This window comes from Dromiciops gliroides, chromosome 1 (genome assembly GCF_019393635.1).
Source record: "Dromiciops gliroides isolate mDroGli1 chromosome 1, mDroGli1.pri, whole genome shotgun sequence".
NCBI classification, from domain to species: Eukaryota; Metazoa; Chordata; class Mammalia; order Microbiotheria; family Microbiotheriidae; genus Dromiciops; species Dromiciops gliroides.
Window position 1 is genome coordinate 588072536 of NC_057861.1, and position 13721 is coordinate 588086256.

General features: G+C 35.9%; 1 protein-coding gene across 7 annotated transcripts in view; it reads right to left on the minus strand.

Annotated features, from left to right (window-relative positions):
* Window positions 1-13721, minus strand: part of CLEC16A (C-type lectin domain containing 16A) — a 235123-nt gene that overhangs the window by 149754 nt on the left and 71648 nt on the right. For all 7 annotated transcript variants that reach the window (XM_043972793.1, XM_043972785.1, XM_043972809.1 and 4 more), the window contains exons 13-15: window positions 5444-5566; window positions 2050-2159; window positions 1724-1768 (exon numbers count right to left, since the gene is read on the minus strand). In XM_043972793.1, coding sequence (XP_043828728.1) covers window positions 1724-1768; window positions 2050-2159; window positions 5444-5566 — 278 coding nt within the window. The remainder of the gene's footprint in view (window positions 1-1723; window positions 1769-2049; window positions 2160-5443; window positions 5567-13721) is intronic.

The window sequence follows — 13721 nt, forward strand, 5'->3', positions numbered from 1 at the left end:
TCTTCCTTTTGCAGGGCAATGAGGGTTAAGTGACTTGCCCAAGGTCGCACAGTAAGTATCAAGTGTCTGATGTCAGATATGAACTCAGGTCCTCCTGAATCCAGGGCCAGTGCTTTATTCACTGCACCACCTAGCTGTCCCGATAATTTCTTGAAAGATGATGTCTAGGCTCCTTTTTTTGATCGAGGCTTTCAAGGAGCTCAATAATTCTTAAATTATCTCTCCTCGATCTATTTCCCTGGTCAGTTGTTTTTCCAACTAGATATTTCATATTTTCTTCTATTTTTTCATTCTTTTGATATTATTTTATTATTTCTTGATTTCTCATAGAGTCATAAGCTTCCACTTACTCAGTTCTTTTTTTTTTTTCTAATTTTTAAGGAATTATTTTCTTCAGTGAGCTTTTATATCTCTTTTCCATTTGGCCACTTGCTTTTTAAGGAGTTCTTCAGTAAATTTTTGTACAACTTGGCCACTTGGCCAATTCTACTTTTTTAAGGAGTTATTCCTTTCAGTGGATTTTTGTTCTTTGTTTACCTAAATTTGGCCTATTCTGCTTCTTAAGGTGTTATTTTCTGCAGTGGTTTTCTCTGTGTGTGTGTGTGTACGTGCATGTGCACACTCTCCTCCTTTACTAACCTGTTGACTCTTTTATGATTTTCTTGCATCACTCTCATTTCTTTTCCCAATTTTTCTTCTACCTCTCTCTTTGAGTTTTGAAATCCTTTTTGAGCTCTTTTAGAAACTCACGTTGGGACTAAGACCAATTCACATTTTCCTTTGAGGCTTTAGATGTAATACTTTGACTTTGTTATCTTCTGAGTTTGTGTTTTGATCTTCCCTGTCACCATAGTAACTTTCTACAATCAGGTTCTTTTTTTGTTGTCTGCTCATTTTTCAAGCCTATTTCTTGGCTTTTAACTTTATGTTAAAGTTATGCTATGCCCCTTGGGTTTAGGGAGCATGGTACCAAGCTTTGTGTTTTTTGGGCTGCTGTTTTCAGAGCTAGTTTGGATGGGGAGATAGGGAGAGGGTGTTTAAGTTTTCAGTTCTTCAAACGTAGTTTGATCTAAGGAGAGATGTGATCACTGTTCTCCTAGAAGTAGTCTTCTTTATGAACAATCACAAGCATTCTTTTTCACACTAGAAATGTGATCATGGTTCCTGTTCCCCTGTGGCCACAGCCTCTGATGTACTAGTGCTACTTCTCACCCTGGGATTGTGACTCAGAATCAATTATGGGTAATACAATAGAGTCTTGCACCCAGTGCCAGCAAAGGGTCTTCTACAATCTCCTTCTGATCAGCTGTCTAACTTCCCCATACCATCTGTGGCCTGAGAATTCCAGAAGTTGCTGCTGCCAATTCAGTTACCCCCGAGGCCTACAGCTAGTTTGCTGAGGTTCAGCCTGTGCTCCACTCTCACCCCAATGAGACAGAACTTTATGCTGACCTTCTAAATTGTCTCAGGCTCAAAAATTATTTCACTCCATCCTTTTATTGGTTCTGGCACTCTGGATTTTGTATTAAGGAGTTAAAGTTGTTTGGAGGGAAATCTGGGAGCACTCAAATGGTTTCCCTGCTTTTACTCCACCATCTTGGCTCTGCCCCATCTGGATCATTCTTCATAACTCTTTTTATTTGAAAATCTAGTGCATAAGTTTAGATGTTTGTGGAATCAATGGAGTATTATATATTTGTATATACACATATATATTTCTTACCTTATAAAAATGTCTCACAAGGTGAACACTTTCCTCTCTTGCACCCTATTAAAGAGAGAAAAATTACAGAAGAATCAAATCTTAAGTTAAGAAAGCAGACTAAATTAAAAACCTTTAAATAAACATAGGAATTAATTGCTGAAAAACACTAGTATCTAATAAAAATGAGATTTTTAAAAATATATTTTAGATTCATAAAAGAACCTATATTTCCTGAGAAGGAATTTAAGATCCTGCTTCTCTTTATTAAAGCTGTCCACTACACGAAGTGAGTTACAATGTTGGTTGGAAAGCTCACCCCTCTATAGGAGAATACGGATCCTTACCTCAAGGCAGGCAAGGTGAACATCCTTTATAATGCTGCCACTGTTTGTCATGACTTGCTGCTTTAGTAACAAGCAGCTAAGTTCCAAAGTAGCCAGTCTAATTTTTCCATCTATAAAAAACAAGAAATAACTGTGAGATTTTTTACTAAACCTTAGCATAGCATTGTCAATGATCAAATTAATAAATTCCATTACATAACTTAGTAAATAGCTTCAAAGCCTTAGCTCATTTGAACAGAAGTTTATTTCTTTTCCCACCAATATTCCATAAAAATTATAACTGTTCAATAGACTTAAAAAAAAAATCCAAGCTACCAGAATTCAATTGAAAAAGGGTGAACCTTAAAAACCTATAAGTATCTTCCTACACAATTATACTGTTCATGTGCCCATCATAAATTTAATAGTCAATGCTACTGTGGTAAAAATTATTTGTGGCAAAGATATATATCGGAAGTTTTAGCTGAATCATTTGACAGATTGCGCATGCTACTGAAGCGGCTTTTGAAGGACCTCCTTTTTTGGGGAGGAGAACGCGAGGAACTTCCAGTACACGGACTTAAAAGTGAGGGCAGGAACGGAAGTTCTCTCTCTGGTGGTGAACAGTGACGAAGCGGGATTGAAAGGAGTGCACGTGGTTTGTGTTCAGTCTTTTCAGAGATTCGCGGTCTGGTGGGCAGTTTGGGATTCAGTGAGTTTTATCAAGGAATAGACTAATCTTAGATCTAAGATTATTCATTTGTATTTCTCCTTCCTTATTTCCCTAATTGATTTCAACTCTTGTTGTCTAATTAATTCTCAAGCAATAAATAAAAAAACCTGATCCGTCATAGATTAAAGCTCAATGGCTCCTTTTTCTTAAGGAAAGTTAAAGAGGAAGATTAATGCTCCGTATATCCAATTTTGAATCTCACACTATAATAATATGAATAATCTGCAAATGGATACTCAGAACTATATCTGATTTGAATGTACACAAATAACAATTTAAAATCAGTAGGTAATTCATAAATACCATTTGGTTATAATGATAGTAACTCCTTGGGTTTCTCTAATGACTTTCTAAAAAGCATAGGCAAAAAAGGTGGTACAGTCTGAAGATCCTCTCCCCATCCCCACAAGGCTCTATCTTAGGCCCTCATTTTTTCTCTTTCTATAGTATCTCTAGCTCCTATAAGTTCAATTAGCATCTCTATGCAAATAATTCCCATATTTATGTATTTAGTCTTAATTTCCTTCCTTCCTGCATTCTAGTTTCACATCATTAAGTGCTTTTTGGATATGTGGAAATGAACATTCCATAGGCATCTCAAATTCACTAGGTCTAAACCAGAATTCATTATCTTTCCTCTTGAACCCTATCATCCTCACGGCTTCCCTGTTACTATCAAGGGCATCAGCATCCTCCCAGTCACACAGGCTCACAACCTTGGTGTCATCCTCCAATTTTTAAAAAAGCATAGAGCTAACTAGGTCATTCTCCTTCACACTCCCACTTCCAATTCCTTATCAGTTCTGAAATAAAAAATTCTCTGGCATTTAAAACTCTTCATAACTTGCTTCATTTCCTATATTTTCCATTTTTATACACTTTGTTCTCCTTCCATGCAATGATCCAAGCACACTAGTTTCTTTTTTGTTTTTGTGGGGCAATGGGGGTTAAGCGGCTTGCCCAGGGTCACAGAGCTAGTAAATGTCAAGTGGCTCAGGCTGTATTTGAACTCAGGTCCTCCTGAATCCAGAGCCAGTGCTTTATCCACTTCGCCACCTACCTGCCCAGCACACTAGTTTCTCACACATAACACTTAATCTCTCCTCTTTATGCTTTTGAATCCTATGTCTGGAATGCTCTACCTTACTTTTATTTCTTAGTTTCCCTGGTTTACTTCAAGATTTTAACTCCCACCTTCCAAAGGAAGCCTTTTCCCAGCTAATGTTAATTAAGATAACTCTGAGATTACATACACACACACACACACACACACATATATATGTGTGTGTGTGTGTGTATGCATAGTTGTTAACGTTTGTCTCCCCCTTAAATTTTAAAGTCCTTGAGGTTAAGGATTATACTTTTGTCTTTCTTTGTATGCTCAATATTTAGAGCCAGGTCTAGCCCATACTAAACCCTAATTCCTACCAGTTCTTTCTTTCTTCCCACACAGTACAAAGCAGAATTAGTAATGTCAGTCCATTTTGAAAAGCAAAATCATGGCCCTAGCTTTTGTTTGAAACTTTTCCTGCTGTAGCCTTAAAACCCTGAAGTAGGCTCTCCTCTGGTGATGGCTCAGAATCTACTTCCAGTCCTCCATTTGTTCATTACACAAGTATTCACTAAATGCTTAGAATATACAAGGTATTGTAAGGGGAATAACAAGGAGTAACACAAAGGAGGCTATGTTTCCTTTCCTTTAAGTTTCCTCTAACCACCCACTGTGTAGTGATATCAATTTATCATTATTCCTACTTGTAGTAGTTTTCAAGTGAGCTTATCCTACTGCTTCCCATCTCAGCCTGTTTCCCCCAAGTTTTCTGTTCTCTATTCTCTTTTGTTCTAAAAGTTCCAAACTCCACTCTAAGTCTTTTTCCAGCTATCACAACCCTGTATATACAATTTCTTGTCTTGAATTACCATATCCCCATTTGTGAATCAATTCTCTAAGCCTTCATTATGGCCTATAGTTCATTTGGACTTATTTAATTCCTCTGATCCAATCCACAAATAACTTTTGTGAAGCATTTTGGCTGGTTTAAAAACAACAAGAACCCACCACTGAATACTTATCCTTTTCAATGAAGGTTAAGATAAAATTTATGACATTAAGAAAAAAAGCCCACCACCAAAAAACACATAAAGTTATATTCTCCCAGGTCACAGCAATAACAGTAGACAAAAGCATCAAATATACTGGCTGCATTTTAATAAATAATTATGATTATAACTTACATTTATATCACTTTACAATTTACAAAGTACTTTAACACACATTCTCTTATTTGCCCTTCACAACTTTGTAAAACGTAGTTACCATCAGATAAAGGGGTTGGAAGAAGAATTTAGATATCCAGATTAGGCAATTGAGGATTGCTGGAAAGGTTAAATGACTTGTCTAAGGTCACAAACCCAGGACACAAACACATTATCTGCCTCCCAAGCTAATGCTCCTTCCATTAAACCACACCACCTCTATTTTTGAGGGTATACCTTATTTTTTTCAGATGTTTTATTTTACAGATGAGCAAACTGAGGCAGAATGAGAAAATATTTGCTTAGATGAACAACAGAAAAGCTAGAACTAGAAAAAAATTTGACTTTAAATCCCTGCCCTTGTTCCAACGTTGCTTGACAAATCCATTTTAGGAATTACTAAAGATTCATTTAAGATACACTTACCAAGCTGAGCAGCATAGTTCATTATCCTGATGAGTCTTTCAGCAAGTAAGTGGTTATAGGAGGTCTTCTCAACTTCAGTCTGCACTGGAAGTTGAATTCTATCTAACTTTTCTGGATCGATTCCTGAAATGAAAACCAAATAACAACAACAACATAAAAACATAAAACATGGAAAAAGAGGCTTTCATCAGATTTGCTCACCTAAAAAAGAAATCAACATACAAAGGAAACTATATCATAACTAAATTTTTCACCATTCATTGTAGATATAATCTCACAAAGGCTCATATCTTCATTATTATAAATACACAACTTCAACAAACTTTTTATATGAATTTCAAACATGGACTTTGGAGGGTAGGGAGGAAGTACGTACACTGGAAAACCAACAACACTAAACAACACTAAAAATTCATTGTTTTTGTGTCAATGAAACACTTGAGCAAACAGCTATTTAAATCTCTAAAACTAGAGGGGGATGAACAGAACAAAAGGTAGGGAAGGGAGAAATGTTATACTGCTTGGAACATTTGAAATATAGTCCTTTGAGAACTAGATGGTGCTTCCTAAGATACCTGACAGAAGAGTGTAAAATTGCATTAAACAGCTTATTGTCTGGATTCTAAGTAAATGCAACACACATTGATGTAATAAACCATAACAATTTATCTCATGTTTTTGAATTTCTTCCAACAGTGAACTTAAGTTGTTAAATAATTCCAAGGAGATGACATTTTTGACACATACCTTCTAAATACATTTAATAACTCATCTCACATACAACAATAAAAATCTATTCTCCAAAACTGTATTTCAATGAAATAATCTTTTTTTAATGAAAATTAATCTTGTTTAGAATACATCCTTTTTTTTAAAGCTAAATATGTGATTACTCATATTACAATGAGAAAATACTGTATTCTGGTTGTATTTTGTTCATTTGAAATTTTGATTGTAATTCATTTTGATTGTAATTTTTATTGTTAGCTAGAGATTTCAGCAATATTATACTCTTTCTTTTTCTCTTTAAAAAAGTTAAGTATTTTTTGAAAAAGAAAAAAAAACACCTTATCCTCAAACCCATAACAACCTAACTTTATGGTGCTTTAATCAAACTTTGACATAGAGTCACATAGAACATGGGTTGTTGGTTTGCCCTAGAATTCAGTGGCAGGCCATAAAATACTGAAAGACACAAATTTAGGTAAATTTCTCCATTTACTTGTATATATTCAATAGTTCTCTTTCCTTCCCCTTCCTTCCTCCATTTTTTTTTTTTGGCTGGGCAGTAGGGGTTAAGTGACTTGCCCAGGGTCACACAGCTAGTAAGTGTTAAGTGTCTGGTCTGAGGCTGGATTTGAACTCAGGTCCTCCTGAATCCAGAGCTGGTGCTTTATCCACTGTGCCACCTAGCTGCCCCCCTTCCTCCATTTTTAAAAACACAAATAAGGAACATATAGAGAAGATTTCTTATCACAGGAAGAGAACACTTTAATTTCAGTGGTTATTTTGACCTTCCTGAAATTGATATGCTACCTTACCCTAAAGGCAGATACAATCTAAAAATGAAGTGGTAGGAAGAGCAAAACAGAAATATTAATTCAAAAGTTGTAACCACTATAGCTGACTGGTTGGCATTTTATGTTTGTCTTTCTGTTTCATGATACCCTTTTAAAAGAATTTATAGTTGTGAGAAAATAATGGGATTTGGCAGATACTCAAAGGCCCACCTGGAGATTAACTTACTTCAAGTTAATTAGATTGTAACCATACCTGGCTGGCCCTTAAGAAGGTATTGGTCTCAGAAGCAAAGGACTTTGAACTCAACTTAAGACCACCTTCAAGTCCAGTGAACCAATGGATTTCGATGACACCTACCAATCAGCTTGAAGCAGTGTGTAAGGACCACCTCTGCTCCAGACCTATAAAAAGCTTCCACACTCAGTTTGAGAGGAGTTCATGGTTGAAGCAGGCTCATGGCAGAGGACTTGAGAAAGAACCAAAACAGGCTGGACCTCTTAACTTTCTTAACTCCACATGAATACCTGGTATGCTTTAATAAATGTTTAATGCCCAAAGACTGGTGCTAAAGCTTCTAATTTAAGGCAACCTTCATCAAATTTCACAGATTTCTAAAGGGTATCAAGTTATATCAAAAAGTTGAATTATTGTTCAATCCATTATCCTGAAACAAACTGGTAGTTGACAAAACTTTAAAATGTTATCTTATGTAATTTTCAGGAATTTCAGTGAAATTTGGTCAAGAGGTATATGGCAATGCTGAATAAGAGCCACAGTTCTCAAAATGCTAAAAAGATGTAATACTGTTTACATTTAAATAAAAAAGAAGACATTTTATTTGGTGCTAAACCTCTCATACCTGCAAAAAAAGTTTAAAATGTACCTTAGAAAAAATCACTGAAAAAGCCTTTAGACAGATAAAAAGTTTAAGACAGTGAAATAGTCAGGAAAAAAAGAGAAGCGGATGATAATGTCCCCAAATCATAGCTTCTCCCTTCCTTAGAAGTTTTTATATATATTGAGAAGTCAGAAATATTAAAATTCTATTGTTTCCACTAACTACAATATTCTTTGATAAGACAGCTGAACATTTCCAATAAATAAATCTATGCCTCCTATGTCAAAAACCATACTATAGCTAGCATTTGTCACAATCATCATTTGTTCTGTGGCTACTGTGTTTCTTCTAGCTCGGGATGGTTAAGAACAATGTCTTAATTCTTTCATATCCTGCACAGTGAGGTGATTTTTAAATACAGAAAGATAGGGCCAGTTGCAAGGGAATTTAGCTTCTTTGCAGGGCAATATTTTTACCTTTTGAAACTGGTACCACTGCCTAATACACAACAGGCACTTAATAAATGTTTGATGAAAAATTTTGGAGATATAATCTTGTACTTCATATACTTCCTATGATTGGGGTTGGAGGGGAGGAGAGTAGGTGAGTGAATGAGATGGGGCAGGGTCTAAGGAGTTAGGGGAAAGGGAAAAAATTGCTGAAAACTTACAAAGTCTCTCTACATCTGTGAGATCCTAACCTGAAATAAGTCAGTATGTATGTTTTGCCCCATTCCTATCTATTACCACCAACACCATGGGTGAAAAGAGACTAATTTAAAGAACTGGAGGCAGTGTTACTCTGTGGGAGGTTTTCTAACCAACCAATCTCTGTTGCTCGTCATTAAACAGACTTTCTTATTCTTGGATTCCCTCCCACAGCAGTGACTCTGGAAGCAGAAATGTAGCCCTCAAATTTTATAAAAATGGACTGAAATAGATTTCTGGCCAGAAAAGTCTACAAAAATCTCCCCCTGCACATCTCAAAAAAGTCATTAAGCAGGTTCAAAATACCACTTGCTAGATTAGAGAGTAGATCTGAGTAAATGTGGGGGGAAAACTGAACAAGTAATCTTCAGTTAGGCTGACACTTATAGTTGTTTAAAAAAAAAAAAAGCTTGCTTCAAAATCTAATCCATGCTGGGCTTTTAGCTACACTGAATTATGAGCTGTTCAAAACTAGAAGGGATTGCCCTTGGGCAGTAGTGAGAGGAAGTAGCACGGTACTAGCTATGGGATTTGGGGCAAGTCACTGAACTTTCCCAAGCTTGCTTCCTTATCTGGAAAATGGACATAATAAAAGCATCTGCCTCAAAGGACTGCTATAATGATGAAATTAGATAAAGTATGCAAAACTTTGCAAACCTTAAAGCACTATGTAAGTGGGAACTATCATTGTTATTATTAGCATAATAATCACACAACTCCCAATACTGGAGGTATTTAAACAAAGGTTAGATAACCAGCTATCAAGAATTTTGGAGAGGAAATTCCTGCATGAGATATGTTTGGACTATGCTAAGCTTCCTTCATTCTGAAATATTATGTATAATTTGCCCTGGGAAATAATGTTTTTTTAGATATCTGAAAAACCAAAGTTCCACTTTATTTTGGTGTCTATTTACTTTCCTCCTTCCTCTCACCCTTTTCCCAGTAACATCACTCCGAGAAACAGATTTCTCTTCTCTTGAGTAGTTTACCCACAAAGTGTGTTTGTGTTGTGTGTGTTGGGGAAGGGGGGGAGGAAGATTAGGAGGTTGCCTTAAAATTGAAATGTAATAGCTCCAAAGCCCACCAGGTTGGTTTCTGTAGAAAAGATTTCTGCCATCAGCAACTGCTTTTAGGAGACTCAACAAAGAAATGAAAGGACACATTTTCTATTATGTTCATGAACCAGAATTCATTATGTCACCCTATTGAATCATAACTGGCAAAGCTCTTTTATTCCATTCAACCCTTTTCATTGCTGTATATTCATTTTGATGTAGCCTTTAATCTATTGTTATTTACTGGAAGTCCTAAGCTAACATTCGGTTTTTATTATCATTGCTTTTATGTTTAAATTGTCTCATGATGAAAAATCCATCTGAATGAGAGACCATCTCATTAGGAGGGATGTGATGGTGGGAAGAATCTGGAATAAAAATCCAGAAGGTTAAGTAGAAATGACCTTCTGCTACCTCAAAGAAAAAACACACCTAACCAAAACTCTATTCTAAGAGTGGAAATAAATCATAAATGAGATGATGTGTCCTTTCATGCATAATTCTATTCCAATAATATTAACACAAAACTTTCTCAAAGAAAACAATGTTTCAAGGAGATTATTAGCAGGAAAGTAAAAATGAAACAATTTGAATTTTTTTTGGACATATTGCACTGTCAAATGTTTCTTGTTGCAAAAAAGTTTTTAATCAATAGACACATTGTTGGGATTTACCATTGATAAATATTCAGCTTTACTTTTTAAAGCTAAAAAAATCAGCCACAGAAAAGGACATTAACTCAATACTCAATACTCATACAAGGAATGTTGCAATGAAGTTATTCAGAAGGTGCCAGCAGCATAACCATTAGCTAAGTCTATCAAATTCAAAACTTCAGTGTTACCTTTGATTCATTTCACATAGAACCAATGCTAGATATTGTCAAGTCTATCTCCATAGGAGCTCTTTAATAGATCTCTTTCTCTACTGGTACAGGACCTCATTATTACTTGTCTCTACTACTACCACTACCACTACCACTACCACTACTACTACTACAGCCTAGTAATTGGTCTTCCTGCCTCCAGTCCTCTTCCCCAAGCCAGTCATATTCCACAAGGTTTGATAACAATCTTTACAAATAGATCAGATCATGGTGTCACTCCTTCACTAGACTCCTACCAAATTACTGAATCTTAAGACTTGGAAGGAACCTCAGAAGTCAGCCAATCCAAACATTACCTGAATAGGAATCCCTTCCACAATATCTAGCTTCCACTTAATGAACTTCAGTGATGGGAGGTGCAAGGCAGCCCATTCTACTTTTGAACAGCTCTAATTATATAAGTTGTTTTTCCTTTTATGAAGCAAAATTCTGCCCTTTTTGAATTTCCACTGGCTGTTCCTAGTACTGCTCTCTCAAACAAAGCAAAATAACTCTAATCCTTCTTCTACCTTATTCCCCCCCCCCCGCCCCCACCTACCAAATAAAATCTCAATTCCTTACCCTGTCATTTGTGGCCCATTACAATCTGATGTCATTCTCATTCTAACTTGCATACTTCCTTCCATATTTTCTACACTCTGGTCAGACTGGAGTCCTTACTTCCCTACAGAAACACCCTGTACTTTTTCACCTAAGCCTTTACTCTTCCTAAGTGTATTCCTAAGAATGCTCTCATTCTCATCCTGTTAAAACCCTATCCATCCTATAAAGACCAACTCAAACATTATTTTTTCCAAGAAGTCTTCTTTAGTGACCCACTAAGCTGGTAATGATTTTCATAATAATAATTCACATTTATATAATACTTTAAGTTTAAATGTTTTCTTCACTACAATCCTATAATGTAAAGTGCAATTATTATTACTTCTGGTTTATAGAGGAAGAAATTGAAGCTGAAACTGAAGTGACTTGCCTATTGTAACGATTGGAATAACGCCACCTGCTGGAGACCTACTGTAGAAGAGTTCCACCCATGAAGCGAAGGTCTTTGAGGGCAAGACCAGGAGTCTTTTCTTTGGCGTCAGGAAGTGACGCGGGCTAGTGGGAGGAGGAAGGAAGAGACTGGCGCTTGGTCTCACTCTCTTTCCTCTGGACTCTGGTGGAGAAGGGAGCTAGAAATGTGCTCTCCCTTTAATAGATAGGAATCTAGGCCTTTCTCTCTCTTTACCAAATTCTTATTCTCCTTAATAAATGCTTAAAAGTCTAACTCTTGCTAAAGCTTATAATTTATTGGCGACCACTCATTAGATATTTTAGACAGTTTAGCTAGAATTTTAGCCCTTAACACTATGATAATGTAGCTTGTACAGGTATATGGCAAGAATAGAAGCTGAGTCTACTAATTTCAGCATTTTTTAGTATTTATTATTTTTTTCTTTCTATTATGCTATCCTATTTCTTGGATCTCATCCAACACTGTTTATAGTAGTCATATATTTATCTTTTTTTTGTTGTTGTTGTTGTTATAGCTATTTGTGCAGATGATGTGTTTCTCTACAGATAATAAGGTTCTTGAGGATACAGGATATCTTGCCCAAGTTTTCTCACTTACCTAGGTCCCAACACAATGCTCTTCAAATAATGAGAGATGACCAATCTCTTTTTCTTTTTTTTTGTGAGGCAATCAGGGTTAAGTGACTTGCCCAGGGTCACACAGCTAGTGTCAAGTGTTCAAGGCTGGATTTGAACTCGGCTCCTCCTGACTCCAAAGCCAGTACTCTTTCCACTGCACCACCTAGCTGCCCCGAGATGACCTATCTCAAGGACTACAGTGGATTGCTTTTGTATCACTTTTCAGGATAGATAGGTCAATATAAGAGAAAGCATCTCTGCTTTTATTCTGCTATAATCACAAATGTTATTTTGTTTCTTTTCTATGTAATATGAATGGAAATTTTTAAAAGGCTAATATAAGTTGAAATTTAAGAAAAATAGGGACATAAAATCTTTAGCAACCATAAATAGAGTCATTAGGCACAAGTGAGATATATATTCAAGGTTACAGAAAGGATTGAGAGATGTCATTGCTAGAGATATCTGAAAGATTGTGAGTGATCAAGAGATACCACAACCTTGGAGAAGGGCAAATGTTCCCACTGAAGAGTTGGAATCTGTAAGGATTGAAACCAGCAACCTTGACATTATTAAAAGAATGGTTAGCAGTGATCACAAGGAAGCAGCATGGTTTCACTAAAATTAGGTCACTCTGAACAGAAGAGAACAGAAGGAAGAATGGACAAGTGGGACACTTTTGAAAATAACATACTAAATTTATTATATTATTTTTAAATAGCAAGGAGTATGGAAATTCATGGTTTCATAAGCAATTCTCTTTTGTATTCAACTTTGTGTATGGAAATGTTCCCAGGTTGAGTCTCCTCCATACTGTCCTAGTGAAATTATTTTTTAAACCCAACTGAATAAGATTCTAAATTTGTCACTACTGAATGTCATCTTAGTGTCAGCTCAACATTCTAGCTTGCCAAGATTTTTTTATATCTTGACCCTGTCATCCAATGTGTTAGAGTCTCTTTCAGCTTTGTGACATCTGAAAATGTTATATTCCATCTATACCTTTTTCTCCTTCCAAAAAACACAGGTACTTCTGGTACAGCTGTTTAATATATTTCAATGTGATAAACTACAAAGGAAATTTTCAAATGAACAGAGACCACTTGTTCCCAGATGCCATCAATGAATGGGAAGAGGGACAAGAATTGGATCTATAATTGCACTGGCACAGGAAAAACTCTTTAGCAAGGTGGCTTAGTCTGCAACTTAAGTCTTTAAAAAAAAAATAATAAACATTTTAATTTAAAGTTTTGAGTTCCAAATTTTATCCCTCCTTCTCCCCCTCCCTCCCCCTCCCCAAGCAGTAAGCAATCAGATATAGGCTATACATGTGCAATTATGTAAAACATTACCATATTAGTCATTTTGTATAAGACAACTTGAATAAAAGAAAAAATGAAAGCAAGTGAAAAATGGCATGCTTCAGTCTGTGTTCAATCAATATCAGTTCTTTTTTTGGAGGTAGACAGGATCCACCATTATAGGATTCATCATTAATCCTTTGGGATTGTCTTAGAACATTATATTTCTGAAATAGTTATGTCATTCACAGTTCTTCATCAAACAAAACTGCTTTTACTGTGCACAATGTTTTCTTGGTTCTGCTCAATTTACTATACATCATTCAACTTGAGTC